This window comes from Falco naumanni, chromosome 4 (genome assembly GCF_017639655.2).
Source record: "Falco naumanni isolate bFalNau1 chromosome 4, bFalNau1.pat, whole genome shotgun sequence".
NCBI lineage: Eukaryota > Metazoa > Chordata > Aves > Falconiformes > Falconidae > Falco > Falco naumanni.
Window position 1 is genome coordinate 30,040,287 of NC_054057.1, and position 22,531 is coordinate 30,062,817.

Consider the following 22,531-nt stretch of genomic DNA (forward strand, 5'->3'; position numbering starts at 1 on the left):
CATGCTTCATAGGAAATTTGGCCTTGTAGTTTAGATGTACTGTGGGAGACTACTGGGAATTTGTAGTGAAATAGTGGTTGTGTCAGAGTTTTTTGTGTTTTGTAACTGGAGAAAACTTAGGGCACTTAAAGAACTGCAGCAAGTTTGAACTTAAGAAGGAAACAGTGGAGTAGTTGTCTTTAGAGTGAGGTGCTAGTAGTCTGTTACTGGATTTAAGTTTCTTCTTAAAAATGCACTGAATTTGCAACCTGTGCTATATTTGTTTTTTGGCTACTGAAAACTGCTTCTTTATGGTGTGTGGTTCTTTTGGAACCTCTTATCTTTGAGATTACTCTGTTTTCACATTCATTTTGTAGCTTGTTAATTATGATGCTGGTTAAAAAGCACTACATACTTTTAAAAAATCTTGGGGAACTATCAGAAGATAAATTGATATAGTGAAGGGGTGATCACTGCAAGCAGCAATCCAAACTGGAACTGGATTTGTGGTGCTGGCACTGGCAGAGGTTTTGGAATTAAAACAAAACCCAACCTCCCTAAAGTATTAAAATCAATTAGTATAATGTTAGTAGCTGTTTCTTCAGATTCCAATGTTCAGGCAGTAGATACCTTTTATTATGTTGGGGATAGCTGTGTAGGAGACTACTGCTCTTGCTTGTTTATTTTTGAAGTTAAAGGTGAGCACCAGAGGGTGGAGGAGGAGGGTAGTACTTTTAAAAGTTGTGTTGCTTCCCAGTCACATGAAAGGAGGGGTGTGTGTCAAAATATTGATTGGGAGCACCAGTAAACTTTTAAAATCCACCATTCCCTTGGTGGCTAATGTAGCCAGTATGTGGCTTCAGTATATAGATGTGTTTTGTTGTGGCGCAAAATACCTTGTGGTGGAATTGGATACTGTATATTGCTTTCCAGATGGATTTGTATTGTAATGGGGAGACCAAAACTGGACACAGGGCTCCAGGAATGATCTTAGATGTCCAGATGGAGAAGAAGCTTTGCTGGACCTGCTGGTAACACTGATACAGCGTAGAATGCTATTGGCCACCTTTGCTACAAGGGCACACTGCTGGCTCGTGTTCACTTTATTGCCCACCAGGACCTCTTGGCCCCTTTCTGTAGAGTTGCTTCCCCAGAGAGTTGGCTCCCAGACTGTATTGTGGCCCAGGGTTATTCCACCCCAGATGCAAGCCTCTGCTTGCTTTTGTTGAACTTCAGGAGGTTTCTCTTGTCCTGGTTTCAGCTGGGATGGAGTTGATTTTCTTCTTAGTAGCTGGTGCAGTGCTGTGTTTTGGATTTGGTGTGAGAACAATGTTGACAACACACTAATGGTTTTGGTTGTTGCTAGGTAATGTTTATACTATGTCAAGGATTTTTCAGTTTCTTAGCCTTGCTGGCGAGAGGGCTGGAGGGGCACAAGAAATTGGGAGACACACAGTCAGGACAGCTGATCCAAACTAGCCAAAGGGGTATTCTGTACCATGGGTCATCATGCTTTGATTATAAACTGGGAGGTTGGCTGGGGACTGGCTGAGCATCAGTCAGCAGGTGGTGAGCAATTGTATTGTGCATCACTTTTTTTTTTCCTTTTTTTCCCCTTCCCTTTCATTCCTCTCCCCTTGTCCCTTCTTTTCATTATAACTGTTATAATAATATTGTTTTAACTTTATTTCAATTATGAAATTGTTCTCATCTTGACCTTCACATTTTACATTCCTTTCTGATTCTCCTCCCAGCCCTCTGGGGTGGGGGGAGTGAGCTTGCAGCTGCAAGTGGCTTTGTTACTAGCTGGGGTTAAACCACAACACCTGTCACCCCATTTTTCTGCCCTGTTGACATCACTGTGAACAGTAGCTCAACTTTTCAGTGTACTGAGCATTCGCCCCAGTTTGCTATTCTGTGCAGGCTTACTGGGAGTGTAGTTTCCCATTACCCAGGTCGTTGGTGAAGACATTTAACAACATTGGTCCCCACATTGTTCCTTGAAGGTTCCTACCTAGTCACTGGCTGCCCACTGAACTTCGTACCGCTGATCATGTGTCTCTGCAGCCAGCAATCCAGTCAAGTTTTTGCTTATCTTATCATGTACTTTTCCACCCCATACCTCACCAGTTTTGTGATAAGGAGGCTATGGTATGTTGTGTCAGAGGTCTTGCTAAAGGCAAGGTAAGGTGCACGATATCTAAGCCCCCCTCCTTGTCCTCAACATCAGTCACCTCAGTGTAGAAAGCAGTTGGACTGTTCAGGTGTGTTGTACTTGGTAAATCCATATTGGTTGTTCACAGCCCTCCTAGGGATTGAGGTAAGGCTGACTGGCATGTATTTTTCTTTCTTCCTGGCCTGGACCTTCCTTCTTGTAGATCCTCTTCTGCTGCCAGTATAATTTGAAAAATCGTTTATGGTGGCTTTCTGTTGAGCTTTGGCTTTCTGGATTCCATAATACTGGTTTCAGTACTGCCTGTAGTCAAGGTGCCATTTGACATAATGGCTGAGAAATTCAATGTGGTTTTCCTTTCTGAGCCCTACATTATTGTTTATAGCTTTTCTCCTTTTTAATAAAAAAAAGACACACCCCCACCCACCCCACCCCCCTGGCCCCCCCTTCCCAGGAGTGGAGAGGGATCTTCTAACGGCTTTATTTCATTTACCAAAATAATTCCACAAAGACATGTGACATGACTGACTGTAGTTGGAGACAACAGCTGTGATCACTAGAGGCAATGTGGAAACTAATTTTTAGTCTTGTTGAGTGTTACTGGAGGACTCCTTATGGGTATTATGATAGCTAATGTGCATTAGCTTCATCCACTTGTATTCTTTCATGTTTTTAACCTGACCTAATAAGGCAATAGAGTCCCTCTTTATATTTAGTCCAGTCTCGGTTAAAAATATTCTAAGGTTGCGTTGCTAACTCAATATTTTTAAAGCAACTTTTTCATTTGGATGAGGAGTGTTGCTTATTTGGGAACTTTTAGATTGTGGTATGTACTTCTAAAAGAATAAAAAAACCTCAGTAAAATTACTGCATCCAGAGCAGTTTCATCTTAATGTTGGTGGGATAATGTTGTAGTTCATAGGACTCTGAAAATTGTGCTGCAGGTAGCAGATATAACATTACCAGTGGATTAAAGAATTACAAAAAACTCTCAGGTGACTAATTTTATAACCTGAGGAAGCCAGGGTACTAAAACATTATTTAGAAATTAATGACTAAGCTTTCTACAGTAAATTTAAGTACTGGATTTTGTGTGTGTACATATATATGTATGTATATAAAATAATTATGTATATGCAAACTATCTATAAACACATATAAAAGGTTTTAATTCTTAGTAAAAATATAACACACATCCTGTTGATATGTTGTTGAAACATGGTATTTCAGTTTCTTTAGAAGAAGCTACTGGTTTTAACGAGTTTGCTTGAGAATAATTATTTACTTATAGATGCTTTTAAGCAAGTCATGCAGTGGTGGAAACAAAAATCTTTTCTTTAATATAAAATTTCAGGGTACTGTCTGCTGTTTCACATTTGATGAGTTTTTTAGGAAAAAAAGCACAATAACTGCTGCTGCAGTGTACACTTCCAAAATGTTCATAATTTTATGGAATTTATTTTATACCTTCAGGTCCTTGGCAGTTCCATACTTGCAGAAACTAAGCACTTTCAGTTCATTTCACTTTCTATTTTTGTGGGGCTGTTATTGTTTGAAATTTCTGAGATTTCTTAAAGTAGATACTGTATTGTGTGTTTTTTTCTTTTTTTAAGCTAATTCTATCAATTTAAGATTGCGCAAACTATTTTGTGCACAGCAGCTGCTGTGAAATTGTGTGGTATCTCCATAGAAAAATAACAGATTTATCTTAAGAAGAATGATCATTATCAGAGCTCTTATAACCCATCTTTTTCCACTTTATCCTCCATCTAAAGATGGAACATAAAGAGACAGCCTACTAGAACTGACTCTTACGGAGAAAGACTGATTTAGTATATTTCTGTTAAGATAAATATTGGGAATCTGAAGTGGTAGAAATTGTTCTAAAAGCACTGTTGATGATTTTTAAAATTTGTTTAGTGGTATTTGGTTTCTTTAGCAGTGAAAGAAAGAAAACTTTGGTGAAAGGAACTTCTAAATAGTTCCTTGCTCCAATCTTAAGCAAATAAGTAAAAAGCTTAAAATACTTCTTGAGCAGTAGTCACAAGTGAAATATGCAGTAATAGTTTCTTGATTTAAGAACATGTGATTTAATTTTTATTTATTTATTTTTTAGCCATTTAGAACAGACTTTCTTTTTTATTTGATAAAGATTCTGGGGGCTTCCCCATCTCTCCCTTTGCCAGTGTTTTACACTAGCAAAACTTGAAATAGATGTAATCTGTTTATCCAGAGGCTGAACATAGAAGAGTCTAGATTATCTCATTGGCTTGAATTCAAGCTAGAGTTTGAGGGATTATTTTATTTTCTGACTTCAGATCACTTTAGGTGATCCTGTCACGCAGTAAGCCTGGCCTTGTTTCAGTCAACTAAGGTGATGCAAAATGCTTTGATCCTTTTTGTATGTCTTCTGTCCACATGGATAAACTATCTATAGCTACAAGTCAATATGGATTGTTACAAAGGAAAAGGATCTTTGAAATCTTCTTTTGAAATTATATTAAAAATGGGTTTGAGTGTGTCACATATTTAAGAGAGTAGCTGAAAGTGGGCTTGCATCTCCTGTTTCCCATCGTAATGCAAGATGTTCAGGTACTTCTTTTAAACTTGACCAAAACTCCATATCCTTTTAAACTAGAATACAATTCAGAGTGGATTTTAATGCAAGCATCTTATCAGAAAGAGTTCATATGTCTGTGAATGTGGCCTCTTGTTTTTCATAGCAAGACAAATACTTATTTGACTTTCAAAATAAGGTTACATGAAATGAGGCTTTCTGTCCCTTGCTGATAGTTCTGCTGTATAATAGAATACCTGTTAGTGCTGAAAGTAAAGGTCAGTAAAATGAAGGTTGGTTTCAAATTAAAAAAATCCACTTCCTAATTTTATGTAGTGATCAGCAATGCTGGCACAGGACGTGTGAAAGAAGAAGAAAAAAAAATCTTGACTCTTGAATCCAGGCTGAATTTTACTCTGTTTTCTCACTCTCAAAGAAAGTTTGGTGTTAAAAGTATTTACCATTTCTAGTAGAACAACTATCAGTATTAATCAGAAGACTAATTTTTCTTCACCAACTTTGTTACACAAACAAATTGTATCAAAATATGGAACATAATTTTTATATTTTTATTTTAATAGTAAAATTCTGACTATAGCAGATGGGCAGGTTTATAGTAATGGAAATTCTTGCTTTCTGGATAAAAATTGAAATTGAAGTAGCATATGCACAGTGGCTTTTAAACTTTTTAGTTACATACTGTACTTGAATGTTATGTGCTTTAAGAAAATGTTAGCATATATTTTCATTTAGAGGTTTGCACATCTAAAAATGAGCTTCATGAATAGTGGAAACGGTGCAGTAATTGTGGTTTTAGAATACAGATGAAAAAATAATGTCCATGAGGGCTTTGTTAGACCACTTTGTGTAACGGGGTGAGGGTAGGGGAAAATGATCCTAAAAGCTTTTCTGTCTCATGCAAGATCCAAACTAAATAGTTGGACATGGTTGTACTTGAATTAATCCAGTTGTTAACCAGTTAAGCCATTTGACATACAAAGTGTGTGTTGAGCGGAAGAGGTGGAGGTGAGGTAGAGAGCGGACAGGTGGACTCTTGCTTAGCAGAGGAGAGGAGAGTTTCTAGCCTCTGTAACAAGGAGACATCAGCAGGAATATGGCACTTATCCAGCAGAAACTTCATTGGCCTAGCTTCTTAACTTTAACATTAATTGTGTAATATTTTTTTGTTGTTGTTTAAAAGATTATTGTATAGTTATATACTTCAATATTTTAAGCTTACTTTTGGGAAAAAAATAAATTAAACTTGGAACAGTGAAAACAAAATAGAGTATATAAAATTCCTTTAAAAATATTCCAAAAGTGTTCTTGTGAGGACTGCAGTGAATTGTTCTGTAGATTCATTGCAATTATTTTTACATAGTCTGAAGTGGGAATGGAGCTCAGAGTTTTGTTTTGCCTTGCCCTTTTTGGGCTAAGGAAGGAAAAGTGCAAAAGGATAAGAAGGAAGAAGTTAAAAAGGGATCTTTAGAGATCCTAGGAAATGAGAGTATGCAGAACTCTATTCAGAACCCCTCTTGTCATGTCTTTCTCTTGATTGCTCTAACTTTGGCAGATATGAGAATGTAGCAACAAAGATACCAATGGTTTATTTCACAATTGTTAAATATTTCTCCTAGTACTGTAACATAACAGTTTCATCACAGATGAAATTGGCAATCCAGTTGATACAGCTTTGCAATTTTACTTGTCATGCTAATGAAAAGACAGTAATTTGAATCCTCAAAGAATGTGTTTAATCACTTGACAAAACTGACACTCACCTTAGTTACAGAAAGGTTTATACGTGACCACGTTCCATTTACACTCCAAATGGAAGTCAAGTTAAAATGCAGATGTGTAGAATTAACAAAATTAAACTTGACATGTACTGTATATGCAATCCTTGACTTTTTAAAGTGAGCCCAGAGGTGGCATTAAATACATTCAGCAAAACATCATGTTAAACAAAAATGAAAGAATTTAAACTACCCAAATGGCAAAGAATAGTTTGTTTATCAATGTCTGGTTAGGACAGGTCACCTACTGTCATTTTAAAAATATTAATGGGAAAATGTAATTGGATATATAAAAAGTGAAAGACTTGTAAGCAAAGCAGCATGTTTTTATTTCTAGATGACAGTTCTTTCAATGTTGAAGTTGTTCTGTTGACCATTAAATTGAAAACAGTCACAAATGCCAATCTTCAGAAGTGGTGGGGGCCTGTTGGATGCTATATCTGTAAGACCCCCCCTAAAAAAGAAAACAGGTGCCATTGAGAGGTGGTAGTCTTGTTATCTGTAACAGCTGAGTCAAGCTCATGTGACTGTTCACCTTAGTGTGTCTCCTTTCACCTCATGAGGCTCTTCAGTGTGCTGTTTGGACTTGGAGGCAGCCCTTCAATTGCAGTTTAGTTTGCTAAAGTGCTGGCATTATATGATCTCTTCTGAAGACTGGCTTGTTCTTTCTGTCAAGAGTGACAAGCATTCACCCTCTAGTTAGGCTAGACAGAGCTTCAGTAAAACTGGGAATCTTCTAAAAAATTTACATTATAATTAAAACTTTGGAAAGAAGTTGTAAGTAGCGGAGTTTGATTTTGATTACCTGAGCTAGTTCCATACTACCAGCTGCATAGTCGTATTTCTGTAACGTTTGGACTTTCTTTTTTTGATAGTTGATTCTGATGTGTTAAAGGAACCTTAAACAAAGTTTTAATTTTTGTCTGGGAGATACATTGCCAAAGTCCCTTTAAGAAGTGTAAAATTAGGGGAAATTTTATTTACAGTCAGCCTGAAGGGAACTATGCTGATGATTAGATCCCTTTTGAATGTCTCTAAATCCCTAAGACTATAAACCACTCATCTAAAGTATACAAGAATTGGGCCAGTATCTGTTGTCCTTACTGCAGTGTACCAAGTTGTGTGAGTTTTAAGAAATCCTATTAAAATACCAAATGAGATTTGAATCTCTGTAGCCATATGCTAAACTGTAAAAGCAGAGCATAGGACAAAAGGTCATGGTTTTATTTATTGGAATTATAGAACTTTCTTTGTTAATTATGCATTCATCCAACTCTGAATATGCATCCTGCTCTCTAGTTCAATTCTGTTTTGTTCAGTCATTTAGAATGCTTATCCTATATTTAGAACTTAAACTTTTTTAAAAAATGCCATTAAGCGTACTGATTTTTTTTGACAAAAAAAGACCACAATTAAATGCTGTCTTCTGTGTGCCTATCTTCCTGTTACTTGTAGTGCTCTGCAGAAGTTCTAAAATGTATTTGTGAGGGCATGAATATGAGAAATCTTCTTTGTCTAGTGAAATGTAGATGTTTAATGAGAGCTCATGTCTTTTTTACTTGTCAAGTTTTTTTAAATCTTGTGGTTTTTTCCTTCTCTTTCTCTCCTCCGCACCCTCCAAGCAGTTTATCTACTGCATTTACTTACTATGAGTCAACAAAATCGTCTGCTCGGCTGTGGCCAAGATTTTTTTTTTATTTATTGTAGCTCTGATCCTTCAGCATTTTAGCTGTGTGGATTGTACAGTTAATATCACCTAATATAGCACTTTTTCCGCTTAAAAAGAATTGAATAACTTGCAATCCAGTTTTTTAATTGGCAGCATGTCTAATTAAAACATATAAGTATGTAGACAACTGTCATTTTTTCCAACCTCAAATGCCAAGGAAAAAAGCTTCTCCATCTTTTACTAAGAAACTTTAACTAGGAAGAAAATAGTTTCATCTCAGTGTTCCATTAAACTTGTAATAAGCTAGGAAGAATTACATTATTCTGATTACAGTTTACATCTATGAAACTGTTTGTCCTTAGAGCTTTGATTTTGCTTTTGGGCAGTCTGCTATCTTGCTCTCGCAAAAGAAACAATGCTGCTTTATGTGGGAGCCTTATTTTACATTACTTTTCATTTTCTGTAGGATTTTAAAAACTTTTTTTGTGAGGAAGCTCATTTTTCTGAATCCGATGCCTAAGATGGACAGATGAAATCTAAATAATAGTCCCTTTAGAGACATAAGACCTGTAGGTAAGCTTCCCCTGCCCTCCATATTAAAAGCTAAAAAAGGTCTCTCTGCAAATACGGTGTTCAATCCCTGCTTGTTTTCTAAATGTCAAACTGCAAGACGAGTTTATTTAAATACTTTCTTAGTGTTACTTGTTGACATAGCAATTGTCTGAGTTCCCGTCAGGGTGTCATTTGATTACTAGTAGGAAAGGCGTAAATTAGACAACAAAAAAAGAAGACTTGAGAACTTTAGAGCTGGAACAGTTTTGGTGGTCTATAAATACTTGTCATCATTGGTTTCACACTCTTGGGACTTGGCTGAAACATGTTTTCCATATTGAACTAGAGACTAGATTGAATTTAATTTATATAATCCTTGTTGACTGCATTGCAGCATTGTGAAGGTTCAAAACTATTGTAGCTCATTACAGTCAGGCTTTCCCTTGCTTTTTAATTAACCTCAATATATGTGTATATATATGTACATACATACTTCTGTCTATCTGTATAGATAAAGTGTGTATGTATATGTATGTGCATATGAATACACTTATCCTGTAACCTATATCATTACAGGTTATTTGCCTATAACCTGCTTCTTTCATAGTCCTCGTGAATCCGCCAGTGCAGGTGAAGTGCTGCCTGCTTTGCTCTGCAAGGCACCAGCCCCAAAATCCCACCAGCCTCACAGATGCTCTTGCAGCCAACTTCAGCTGCACCACGGGCTTTTCAAACCACCTTTGTCCCCTGTATGTCTGTGACCTCCCAGCCCCCGTCCCCCTCACTGCCAAAGTATCAGTCCTGCCTGCTAAGCTAGATCTCATGTAGCCTGTATGGAGAAAATGTTCATCTGGGAATATGTGATCTTTGTATATTAAATGTCTGGATTTTAGAACAGAATTGTATTTAGATATTTCAAATAATTCTTTGAATGCTCCTGATTTCTGTGGTAAAAGGTTTTGCATTAATCAGTTTCTTAAGTTTCGCTCCCTTTTATTTAGAGTAAATTTGCACCAAATATTTGGTGCCACCTGTTGGCCCATTTGTGACTTGACTGGAGAAAGGGATGGTTTTTTGGTCTTTAAACCGGTTTTGATCTAGGGAAGAGATAGTGTTGCTTTGTTGCAGAAAATGACACCTTTAGTTGTGTAAAACAAGGTTGTATTCGTTTCTTCCTGCTCTGTTATAAAGCCTGCATTTTTCAGTAAAAGAAAAATGACAAAACTAAAAGGAAAAAAGTAAAAGAAATGACACTTTAAAGGGTGATAGTTGCTCTGAAATGAGAGAGGAGTAGCAGTATTTCAAAGAAAAATCCTCTGACGTTGGCTAAAATGGCCTACTAGCCCACAGTATACTTGATAGCAGTATGCTTTCAAAAAATAAAGGTAATTTTTATTTCATCAAGCAAAACTTATTTAATGTTTAGTTAAAATGTACCAAGCTTTGTAGAAACTGCAAATATTGCTTTGGAGACTTAGTTATATGAATATCATACTAATTATTATTTTTCCTTGTGTTTTTGTTTACAGACCAGTCTTTCCATATGGGGATGGGGAAGTCTTGGCCTTGTGCTTTTTCTAGTAACTTTTGGACCCTTTGCTATATTTTACTTTGCATTTTATATCCTCTGCTTTGTGGGTGGGTAAGTATACTACTTAGTATTTTGTATAATTTACAATGGAAGTAAAATTTTAATGTGTATATTAGCAAATAGTTTGCTCTGAAAATCTGAAATGACTTGTGTAATTAATGTTTCCACATTTGTGCAGCTCTTTAGGAGCAATTTTTTTTTCCTTAAAACCTCAATTTTATAATTTTTTTTTTTTTTTTTTGCTGTTGAGTAGTGCTTATACTACCTTTGCCCAGGCAAAATAGAAATCTTTTTTCTTTTTCTTTTTTTTTTTGGTTAACAAAAAGTAGCTATTTATAATGGGCGTTAGAGGACACATGCTTCTATAAAACCAATGTTAACTTCGGTTCATACTTACTATTACCATGTCAGTTCTTATCCCAGGTACTTACTAAGTAATTATGTCCCCTTATCACAATCTCATTTTCCTACTTCATATACTTCAGTCATGAGGAAAGTGAGTGAATATTTTCCTGAATGCGTGGAAAATATGCTAAATCCTGCTGCATCTTGAACTAGTAGATCAGCAGCTGTAGGCATTTCATACTTTTATACAGACAGACAGGAAGGCAGCAAATAGCTGATGTTAACTGATGTTTTAGCACATTGAATTAAACTTGGAATTCCATTTCTGAGAAATGAGAATAGTCAGTGTGCTAGAGCAAGGATTTAGTTAAAGTAGAACTAAGTTTTAAATAAATGCTTTTGTCTCATTATATGTTGATAATGTGTGATTGGCATATTTTGCTGTTTGTCCAGGGCAGAGTTCATCCAAAGGGCAAGAGTTCATCCATTTACTGTTTTGTATTACCACTTCCTGAGTATTTGCAGTATGGAAAATGATGTGAAATATAACAATTTCTTAAAAGTTTATCCTTCCTTCTTGATCAATTTCAGTGGCTTGGCTTTTCAAAGCTAACAGTCAAAGGAGTCTTTTGCGAAGTATGTCTGAAGTTAGCTGCAGTTTGCCGCTGTGAGACTGCCTCTAGTGCCTGAGCTCACTCATTCTCAAGTCAGCTCTGATATCTCTTTGCTGTGATTCTTTTGCTGCTTTGGTTATTTTTTTGTAGCTACTGAAGACTGATCTTCTTAAAGGATAAATTAGTCTTGTGGTAGTGTATCTGTCAAATTTGTATCCGTCTCCTATTATGTGTTTACTTATGTAGATAGATATCAAGTCTCAGCTCTTCCAGTAGAGTGCTATTACTTCATTAATTTAACATACACATCTTCTTGGCTAAGGCTGTGATCTGGCCCCACTGTTAATCTTTTTCAGAGTCGCACACCTACTTTAAGTGATAATATTCAGCATACAGAACTGAGTGCTAACTAGGCCAAATAGTTTTATATCTAAATTATTCTTGCCTGCTTTTTCTTTTTGAATTAATTCCCCTGAAATTACACAAAATACCGGTTGTGTTTCTCTTAAAATCAAACAGAAATTAATGTTATGAAGTAACATTTTCACTTACGATTAGCAATTATATACCATAACATCATTTATATAAATTTAGAAGATAAAAATCTTATTTTGGCTTGTGATTATAGTAGTGTTCTTAATATTACCATACCCTTACCTGGAGCAAAATGACAATTTTGGACACGGATATTTGTGGTAGAACTTCATGTTGATATTTGGAGTTCTTACGAATTTGTCATACAGTTTTCTAACTTTTTATACTGGCTCAAAAACTGGCTTCTATCAAAGTGTTCTGACTTCCACTAAGCTGGGAGTCCACTACTGTCCCATCTTGTAGTTCAAACAAAAGAAAACATTGAATCTTAGCTGGTTGCATTCTTACTATTGACATAAGCATTTAAATTATATGCCAGTGAGTTGTGAAGGAAAACAATAGTGATGCCATAGCTGTATCAACATAATCAATCTGTTTATACTGTTTCGCTTCTGTTATGTGCTATCTAATTATTTCTTTTTGATTTACTATTACTGGTGTGTTTGCACAGATAGCTTGTATTAAGTTGTACTATTGTTTGTGTGCTTGGAAGGATACTGAAACCATTTGTGTATATGAATAAAAGCTCTAAGTCAAAAGTTCTCCTTGTTGTGTTCTGTTTCAAGACTGATTTATAAAGTTAGCTTTTCTTTGTTTTTAGTACATCCCTCTTCAATTCAGGATCTGGTAACTCATTGCTTAGGGAACTGAACTCTTTTCCACCAAAAGCGGGAGGGAAGAAATAGATGCTGTTTCTTTAACCTGTGTAGCCAAGACTATTACAAGATATTAATCTTCATGAGCTGTTTTCTGCCTCTGCTTCAAGTAATGGTGTAAACCGCTTAACTTGAATGCTGGGCCCATTTTTTACCCTGTGCCTTTTCTTTGTGCTATGAACGTTTCTTACCTTATTCGCTCTCATTTGCTCTTTCAATCCTAAGGAAGTAAAATAAAAGTGACGTGAATTGTGGCTCTGCCAACAGCCTTAGGCTTCTGATGTTGTGAAAGTTTAAATTTCCTGGACCATCAGTTGCTTTTCTATTTAAAGGAATTTGTTCTGTTGTCAAAAAATAAGTATTGATACTTAATAACATCCATATATATGTGACTGGCTCCTACATTGACGATTCTAACTGCTGACCAGATTGGGATTGGTTCTGAAGCTGCTTTTTGACTTCTCACAAAACGTTCAGCTGTTACTTTTCAGGCTTTGGCGGGAGAATGATAAATCTCTAGTCCCCATTTGTCTTTCATCTTTTGTTCTGTTGTTAATTTGTCCTTGTGAAAAGCTGGCCTTCCAATAATTTCTGGAAAAACTTAACAAAAATTTAAGTAAAATATGATCCTTCATTTTTCTGCTCTATTCATTTAGAGAAAAGACTAAAATGATTTCTCATTTACTGTATTGAATATCCTTTTGATGAATTAGCTAAGCATTTACACTAGAAGTTTCTGTTAGCTAACAGATACGCTGACTAGTCAGGCTACGTATCCTTCTCTAATGCGCACAAGAGTTTAAATTAGAGAATGAAATGAATTAATTTCTGCTGTAGAGGTAGAAGCTCCTAGCATTTCTAGCTTAAAAATGAAAGTACTTAAAGGCATCTAGGAAGATGAGCATATATTTAAACTATATTGGTAGCATATTAGTATTTTTGAATGAGTCATTAGCTTTAGAAGTGTCATAATGTTTGAAACAGATGCATAATGTATACCTAGTTATTTTGAAGGCTTCAATCCTTTTGAATAAAAGAGAAGCCCTCTCCCCTCCTCTTCCATGCACACCACCTACCCACCCCAAGTTGCCAATTGATGTTTGAAGTTGAAACTGATTTTAGGCAAACAAAAAACAAACAAACAAAAAGGCGTTTTGGGTATACTGTTTTCTTTAAAAGACAACCGAGGTTTCTAATAGAAAAGTGGTAGATAAAAGGAAAACCCAAACTTTTTAATAATTAAAAAACCCTCATAAAGCACATTACCAAGAAAAACATTAATTAACTTCTAAGCATAGTGAAACTAATATTGAGATTTTTCTAAGCAGGTTTTGTCCTTGAACTGAATTATGATGCTACTAGCACCATTGGTGGTATGATTTAAAGCTATCTGGAAGTATCTGGAGCAGAAGAGCAATTAGACCTGATTTTATTTTTTTGTCCTTGTAGGTAAAAAGTATATGGGGCTGGCAGATAAAGAGGGCTAGATGTGAATCAGGGTATCAAGTGTAATTTTCTTCTGCGTTATCAAGTTACCAATAATAATTTTGTGTGGTGGGGTTGGGGGGGAGGTGTTTGGGTTTTGGTGGGTTTTTTTGGTGTGTGGTTATGGGGTTTTTTTCCCTGGAGTTGTTCACGTATAAATGACCACCTCCCTGCTTATGAATTACTGAGCCTCTGGAGTACTGAAAAAGAACAGTTCCCAGTCTGGGAATGAAAGCATTCGAATGGCATATTTTACCTTGGTTAGGAATTTTATTCGGATCGTTTAAGTAAGACTACTGTTTATCAACAGCAGTCTGTATTAAAAGAATGTATTACTTCAGCACGTTTCAAGTCTGGTGCAACTTTGTGAGTTCCTGTGGCTGCAAATGTTGGTCAGCTGGCCTTTAAATTGAATGCAGTGAAATTTGTGTAAAAAACCCTATGAATGTTAGCCATCCCAAGGCTAGTCTAAGCAGCAGTAACTTACTCTCTTTTTAATGCTTGAGTTTTCAAAGGCTCCATACTTTGATTATGCTGTAATTGGCACAGCCTTTTCATCTATTATCTTAGTAAAAACAGCTTTTTGCGTTTTTGTGCCCTAGTGTCCGTAAGGTGTAAATAAATCATTGCTGTTGTAGCATGGTTGAACTTCTTGTAATGATTGCTTTTTCCCTGATGCCTTCATTGTATCATAAAGAAAACAATAATGAAATTAACTGTTGTCCTGCTTAAATATAAGTCATAATTTAAATATCACTGTAAAATTGTGAGGGAAGAAGATAATGATTCTGATCTAACATTCTTTTAAAGTAAATGATCCAGGAGTGCATTTATTTAGATTTTATATGCTGAATTAATTAAAAACAGAACAACAAAAAAACCCAAAAATAATGAACACCCCATGAAATGTACAGCCCCAGAAATACCCAACACCTCGTGTTTAACTTGAGTTATCTTCTAGGCTTTTTCCTTTACTCTGTTCTTATGCATCCTGGCAGGAGTACTGTGGTTTTGTTTTTGTGTTGTTGGTTTTTTTTTTTTTTTAATTTGCAGCTTAAAATATGTTCCCAGTTGAAAATTTTCTTACTTCTTGTTTAAACATATGCAACCAGTTGTTACTTACTATACTTACTACATAGTTTCTTCCTCATCTGTGTTTTTGTGGCTTATGCCACAATGCAGTGGCTTAAATGTATCTCAAAAGAGTTTATTTGTTTATAGTGTTGAAGTGAAAGAGTCTTTGTATAAATACAACCAGAGCAGCTTACGTGTGTACCCATCTTTCTGTGTACTAGTATTTGTGAGCATAGGTAGTATGCCATCACAGGTTCCTTTCATGCAGCAGACTGTGTAGTGTAGACTGCTGTATAGATCTGCTGTTTGATAAGAGTATGTCAAGACTGATAATATAATACAGGACTGGAAAGCTCCATACTGAGTATTGTGTCACTTAATTTGAGCGGCACACTACACTGTGAAAGAGCACTGTATTAGGAATGTAAACAGTGAGAATTGTCATATATTGTCATCTATAACTTGCTGTGAAATATTTTCAGTGGTGGGGGCAGGAGAGATGACTGTTGTTCTAGCTGGTCTTCCTTTTTCTATTTCAGGGGTTTTGTGGTTACTCTTTTATTTGGAAAAAGCAACTCGGAAAAATACCTTGAGCAGTGTGAACATTCGTTTCTTCCTTGTACATCAGTTGGAATCCCCAAGGTAAGAAGAGTTTACTTGTCTTAATTTCTAGATCAGATTTTATAACTTTGAAGATGAGAATTGACACTAATAATGTATTTTAATCTAAGAATTATACTTGTTTCTGAAGGTAGAAGAGCCTGCTTTTATGTTTTGAGTCAGTTGCAATGTACAAGTGAAATTCAAGATCTTTCCTTTCTGAAGTACAAGTTTTTTAGGTATTTATGGAAAGTTTCTTTCAAGCATTGTTTCAGAGTTCATTATGAGAAATTAGTAAGATGTAAGTGGTTATTGTTACCTGTGAGGGAATTACTAAACCATTCCTTTCTAGACTACTTGTCTGTATTCGGTTTTTTGGCAGGAGTGATAGCTCCTCTATTTTTGTGCTTTTTCTTGCAAGATTGTTATGACTATTTAGGATTCTTCCATCACTGGATCTGTAGTCTCTCCAGTTTTGATTTTTTTTTGATTGTTTGTGGTCAGAAAGTTACTTGCCTAACTAAGAAGGTTAAACTAATAAAAATCTACATTTACAGTACTTCAGGGATGTAGAAGTTATCTTTGGCTATTTTTAAGACCAAGCAAAAATCCTGGAAATGCACAGATAAATGTGGAGCAGCAGTGGGATCCCCTTTTCAACTCTTTTTCTCTCAGTTCTTAAGACCATAATTTTGGTTGATGGACCTAAATTCAGGGTTCCTAATTGGGTAAATCTGCATCTGTTTAGTACAGAATAAGTTATTAATAGCCAAGAGGTAGAATTTCTAGGAATTCCTGCTTTATGAACTAATAAATCTTGGCAGCTCAGATGTTTAGGTACATCTTGGCCTGATCGGTTTGCACTTACCAGGATAGAGAAAACACTAACCCAAAGGTCGCTATATTTAATTTCATAACTGTTTTGACTGAAACATCCTGCCCTTTCTTAGCTGTCAGGTTACTATACTTCATGTTGTCTGTGAAAGGGGGGGAGATATTCAACTTTCTTACTACTAGCATATAGAAGGTTATTTTGTGATTCAGCAGTATGTTGTCTAATCACAGAATTTTTTTTTTGTGACTGGTTCATAGCTCAGTTGGTAAGTGGCCGTTTCACTTAAATCTTTGAATCTGTTGAGGTAAATCTGAATCTTAAGTATATTCTAAACCATAAAGTAATGTCACTGGTCCAAATGAAAAAAAAAAAAAAAGTTTAAGAAAAAGAGCCTGCAGAGAACTAATGATTCTGTTCCATTAATGTAACCTCATTTTAGGGAACTAAGCTTCTTGGTGCTGTATAGACTTCAGTGCTTATATTTTATGGACTGTGGAGTGTTGCTTATGTCTCATGTTTTGAGAGCATATTTGCAAGTTTTTCTGTGCTTTAAATTTCTTCTGCATCACTGAAACTTTTTTTATGTTAATATAACTTTTTTGAGCTTAGTACATATGCATGCTCTGGTTGCTTTATGAAAGAATAAAACATCGTAGGGTTGGGTTTTTTTGCGTAATCCAGTTTCAGTAGTTTGATTTTGGATTTGAGTGTGGATTATTGACACGTCACTTTTCTCAACTGACCTGTCTTGACTATTCTCTGGGTTTAAGTCTTGTAGTGCAAAGCTGTTTATTTCTAGCTGGCTTACAAAATGCTGTTTGAGGTTGTTTTCCAACGAAAATCTGTGTGTCTTCTACAATAGTGTTTTGCATTTCCTTTTTTGCCACTGTATTAAAATAGCATTAGCTAGTTTACCTGAGCTTTTCAGTAGCAGTGCAAGAAGAGATGAGTCCTAACCAAAACCAAGTGTGTGGTTTGTTTGGGATTCCAATTTACTATTTTTGTATTAAATTTCTGTTAACTTATATCTTTATTGGAAAGTAATATTTTCAGCTTGAAATTGTTTTCATGTTTAAGACTGCTGTGGACTTAAGTGGTCTTGAACAATGAATATTCAAGTGGCTAGTGTATAGGTTATACTTCGTCCATGAACCAAGTACAAACTGAATGCACTTTAATGTGATATTGTGAGAAGTAATTTGATGATAGGTTTTGTAAAAGAAGCTCTTCTTGCTAAAGCAAATCAGAGTTTTATTGATTGTTTTGAGGGGTTTTTGTTCTTTGAGGAATTTTTAGGCCAAGATGAATGTTTAAATGCTTGATATTAAAGAAATCAGTTGTAGTTCAGAACATAAAATTTGTGGATGGAAATTACGTAGAATGTACTAGGCTCTTAAGTTACAGAACAGGATGTAGTGCCGGGAGGTTCTTCTATGTTTCTGTCATAACTTTCTCCCTAGATCAAAGATTAAAATGATGTTTTTTGAACAGTAGTGTAGGTTTTTGGGTTCTTATTTCTGTGAAAATAAAGGGGTTTATTGCAGATTTCATCTGAAGTGTGTAGAAGTACACTGTATTAGTCCACTCAGAAGCGTTGGTAAAGGGTGTTCTTTTTCAGTATGTCACTTGCCAAAAGTCAGCTCTGATGAAGTCATTCTTGGAGTTAACTGCTCTGAGTTGCAAATCCTTCTATAAAATAATTTTTTACCCCATCATCAGTTACTTTTTAAAGGTTCGTCTGTGAATTAGCAATGGTATGAAATAGTGATCTCTCTTCTAGCATGTAGAGTAAACAGAGAAAAAACAACAAACAACTGAACAATTAACCTGCCTGAGGTTGCACAGGAAGTTCATAAGTACGGAACTGGGGTCTTGCCAATGTCATGTCCCCCTCTCCCTCCTTTTATAACTGTTTGAGTTTTATTTCCTTCTGATCTAGTATTTTAGCAAACTTGCTTCTTCACAGGAGGCAAGAAGTAGGTTTTCAGGTTGGTTCCTCACTATTATTTACTATACAGTGAAAAATACAGATGACACTGTTGCCCAGAGGGCTTGTAGATGCCCTGTCCCTTGCAGCATTCACAGTCAGGTTGGATGGATTGGGCTGTGAACAACCGAACTAGTTGAAGATGTTCTTGCTTGTGACAAGGGGGTTGGACTAGATGAGCTTTAATGGTCCCTTCCAATTCAAGTAATTTTATGATGTTGTATTTTATCTACTGTAAAGTATAATAGTGGGGAAAATGTTGCATGAGGTCATTACTGGAAGTAGACATATATCATAAACAGTGGAGGTGATTTTTAATTATAGCTAAAACCTGCCAAGTTATATTTCCTAATTTCTTTCAAGTGCATAGAAGAAATGAAACGTGAAGCCAGGCCTATTAAGATTGACAGAAGACTGACAGGTGCAAATATAATTGATGAGCCTTTGCAACAGGTAAGTTCTAACCAGGACTGTTTAACCTATTTCTATTTTTGCAAGTATTGACTATGTAATATCTAAGTAGTTGAGAGATAAATAGCAGTTGAGAAATGTAATACTTGAGAGTGGTAAGTGAAAAAACATTGAGGATGGGCCAGGATATTGGGCAATATTTGAGTCTTTTCTGTATATTATAGTTTCTCAGCATAGAGGCAATGAATGCATGCGAACCAGTATGAAGAAGAGGTTTCAGTATGGGAGTTTTATTGTTTGACTCCTAATTTCATAGCGGTAGGAGAGCGTGGTTCACTATGTTAACCTTTTAAGAAGACTGCTATTGCATTATCAGGCACAGAAAGCTATTTCATATTTTGTTGTCTTTTGTTCATGACTTCATCTTTATGTTTTCCTATCCAATTTCAGGTAATCCAGTTTTCCCTGAGAGACTACGTGCAGTATTGGTATTACACACTAAGCGATGATGAATCATTTCTTCTGGAAATCAGACAGGCTCTTCAGTATGCACTTGTTCAGTTTTCTGCCCGGTAAGATTATTTGTATTTACATCAATACACTGTCTAAGCAAGTGGACAAATACCTCTCTGGATTGTATGGTAGTAGATTATTTAAGTTTATCTATTGGCATAGTTCAGTGCATTTTACAGAAAGAATTTGTAAAACTTTAAGATCATAATCTGAGAACTACAGTCTTTTGCTAATTCCTTAAGGAATGAATGGAGATGATGATTGTTGTCATGGTCTTTTGCAAAATGTCCTTTTCTAAGTTTAGGTTAATGTCTAAAACTACTGAATAGCTTTTTTTTTTCTGCAACTTAAGCACTGAGTTGCACAAATCATCACCTTTTTATACGCAGGTCTGTTTCATGTAAACAGCAGGGCTATTCCCAAGGTAAATCAGTGTGAAAGCCTCTAATTAAAACTTCTGTGGGTTTTTGGTACAGTTCTATAGTTCTTCAAAAATAGCCACCACTCCTGTGCGGTTGTGTTGTTCTGTACAAATCAAATCGTTTTAACAGGGCTGCAGTAGTAGTTATTAAGGAAAAATAATCTAGTGTATTTACAATGACTGTAGTTGGATATAGCTGTAGCAGTCTTAGATTAGTACCATAATCTCTTGTTTTGTACACCCTGTGAGCTTCCGGGGGGAAGGAATACAGTGGGTAGTTTTTCTTCGTTGTACGTTTGGGATGCTGATGTAAGGCTGCCACCTAGTGTCTTTGTATGATTTGTTGATTGTGCGGATGGTGAATCTGGATTGTTGATGGATTTGATTGACTGTTCTTTGAGGCAGCTCTGCTGCTTATTTCCGCATCTAGATTTTGCAGTAGGGTTCCCTCTCCTCCAGAGTTCCTCATCGTTTCCTCTCTCTTTGAGGGAAGAAAGAACAGGTGAGGGAATGAACACAAAAATGGATGTGTTGTAGAAGGATTATGCTATAACAAAGTAGGTATCTGAGAGAATCCAGGTAGTGGAATACTTACTGCAGAATAAAAGCCATCAATAACATCTAGCTTCATTCAACCTATAATGTACAAGTGCCTTTTCAGCTTGTCTGGTAAGGCATGGACATCTAGGAATATCTCTGCATCTTTTTCATACCAATAAGGAAGTAGTTCTGTGCAATTCTAACAGTGACTATTTTCTGACTTTACCTATGTGCGTTGTTGGAGATGCATGCTAATTACCTCTTATATAAGCTGTGGAATTAATTGTTGATAATATTACGTCACTTGTAGTTTCAAGTGAAATTGTGTTTTCTCACTCATGCGTATGCTGCAAATTCAGAAGGAAATGATTTTGTTTACGTCCCTTCCAAAATGATAGAAAGTATTGCTGAAAAAGAACTGGGGAATATTTTAGGTTTTTGGTTGTAGACTGTTTAGATCAGGATTTTTCAGATATTTGACAATGTTATGAATCGGAACACTATTTCAGATACAAATGTTGACCTTAAAGTAATTCGAGCATAAATACTAATGTGGTGTGAGAGTGGTATTTTACAATATTTCATTTATTTTAAGTGGCCAGGCAATTAGGAGACTGATTTATTTCTTTGCCTTTCCATTTTTACTATCAGTGTGGTTCTGGAAGGGGGGAAGGAGAAGCAGAAACTTAATGCTGTTCTTTGTGTTCAGGATAAAATAATTCATTTTCATGGATGTTCTTTTCTCATAGGTCAAAGGAAACAGACTGGCAGCCTTATTTCACTACACGACTTGTTGATGACTTTGGCACTCATCTTCGAGTTTTCAGAAAAGCTCAGCAAAGAATAGCAGAGAAAGGCGATCAGATGAAAGGTAATGTAATGGTTTATATATTTTTTTTTTGTTTGGTTCTGAGTAGACAGGTATCTTATATGTGTGAAATACAGGTAGCTTTATTTTATAATTCAAGTTCACTCTTAAGTTTCTGATCTTTACAAAAAAAGTGTATTTCTTCTTATGTTCTTTTGCATAGATCAAGCTGAGGAACTTGTAGATACATTCTTTGAGGTCGAAGTTGAAATGGAGAAAGAAGTCTGTCGTGATCTAGTCTGCACTTCTCCCAAAGATGAAGAAGGTCTCTCAGTATTATCTTCTCAAGTGATTTTAGTGTAGCAGACTAAATTATACTAACAATTGTGTTCACAATATGAAATATACTGAAATCTTAGCATGTGACTTTCAAAGCATGATTACCTACTATACATGTGTATTTTTTCTAATTTGTACATATTAATGCTATAATTATAATGAAGTATGTACATATGTAGCTATTCCTCTTTTCATTGGAAGAATTTTAACATAGAAATATGTTTTCTGGGCAGCAGGAGATGGCTTTGCAAATTCTTACGCCTTTCTGTTAGATCTGCCTTCCTTATCCCTACTCTGTGGTCTTCATTAAAAATATCAGTTTTTCATTTTGGCAAAGTGTGAAGGAGGCAGGGAAAAAAAGCCTGTATATGTTAAATAAGGAAAACGCTGCAGTTAAATTTTGGTTCTTAGAATTTGGCTGTCTTTTGTCTTGGTTTTGAGACTCTAGATCTATTTCAGGTTAACATCAGTGCTGCTTATATTCAATCTGAAAGGTGTTGCTGTGGGGCTAGCACTATAATAATATATACGACTGTATGTTTTAATTTAATTTTAAGGATTTATCTGTTGTTTTTTATGATATCAGGTAAGATGTGAAGTAACATAACATAAAACCATGCTAAGGGTTTTTCATTCTCCCTGACTAGGATTCCTAAGGGATCTGTGTGAGGTTTTACTGTATATATTGCTACCTCCTGGAGACTTCCAGAACAAGATCATGCGATACTTTGTCAGGGTAAGTACAGACTCTGAAAGCATCCCAGTTCCTTGGCTTAATGCCATAAACAATTTTAGATCTGAACTGCTCCTCAAAATTGATTTGATTTAATATTAGGTTATTTTAAATTCAGCACAATCTTAATAAGTATTTAATAGCAGAGAGCAGTTTCTGCAAACTGTTCTTGAAATTTCTTATACCTCTAGCAACATTAGAAAAAATGTGACAAAAATGGATGTTGTTTTTTGTGAAGTATTTGTCGTCTGGTGTTAAT

General features: G+C 35.7%; 1 protein-coding gene across 5 annotated transcripts in view; it reads left to right on the plus strand.

The window, feature by feature from the left end:
- Positions 1–22,531, plus strand: part of SNX13 (sorting nexin 13) — a 67,236-nt gene that overhangs the window by 10,241 nt on the left and 34,464 nt on the right. For all 5 annotated transcript variants that reach the window (XR_005827400.1, XR_005827401.1, XM_040590526.1 and 2 more), the window contains exons 2-8: positions 10,256–10,368; positions 15,625–15,727; positions 18,871–18,960; positions 19,369–19,490; positions 21,142–21,263; positions 21,424–21,525; positions 22,187–22,275. Coding sequence is in view for 3 of the 5 variants with exons in the window: in XM_040590526.1 (XP_040446460.1) it covers positions 10,256–10,368; positions 15,625–15,727; positions 18,871–18,960; positions 19,369–19,490; positions 21,142–21,263; positions 21,424–21,525; positions 22,187–22,275 (741 nt within the window). In the remaining 2 variants the exon portion in view is untranslated. The remainder of the gene's footprint in view (positions 1–10,255; positions 10,369–15,624; positions 15,728–18,870; positions 18,961–19,368; positions 19,491–21,141; positions 21,264–21,423; positions 21,526–22,186; positions 22,276–22,531) is intronic.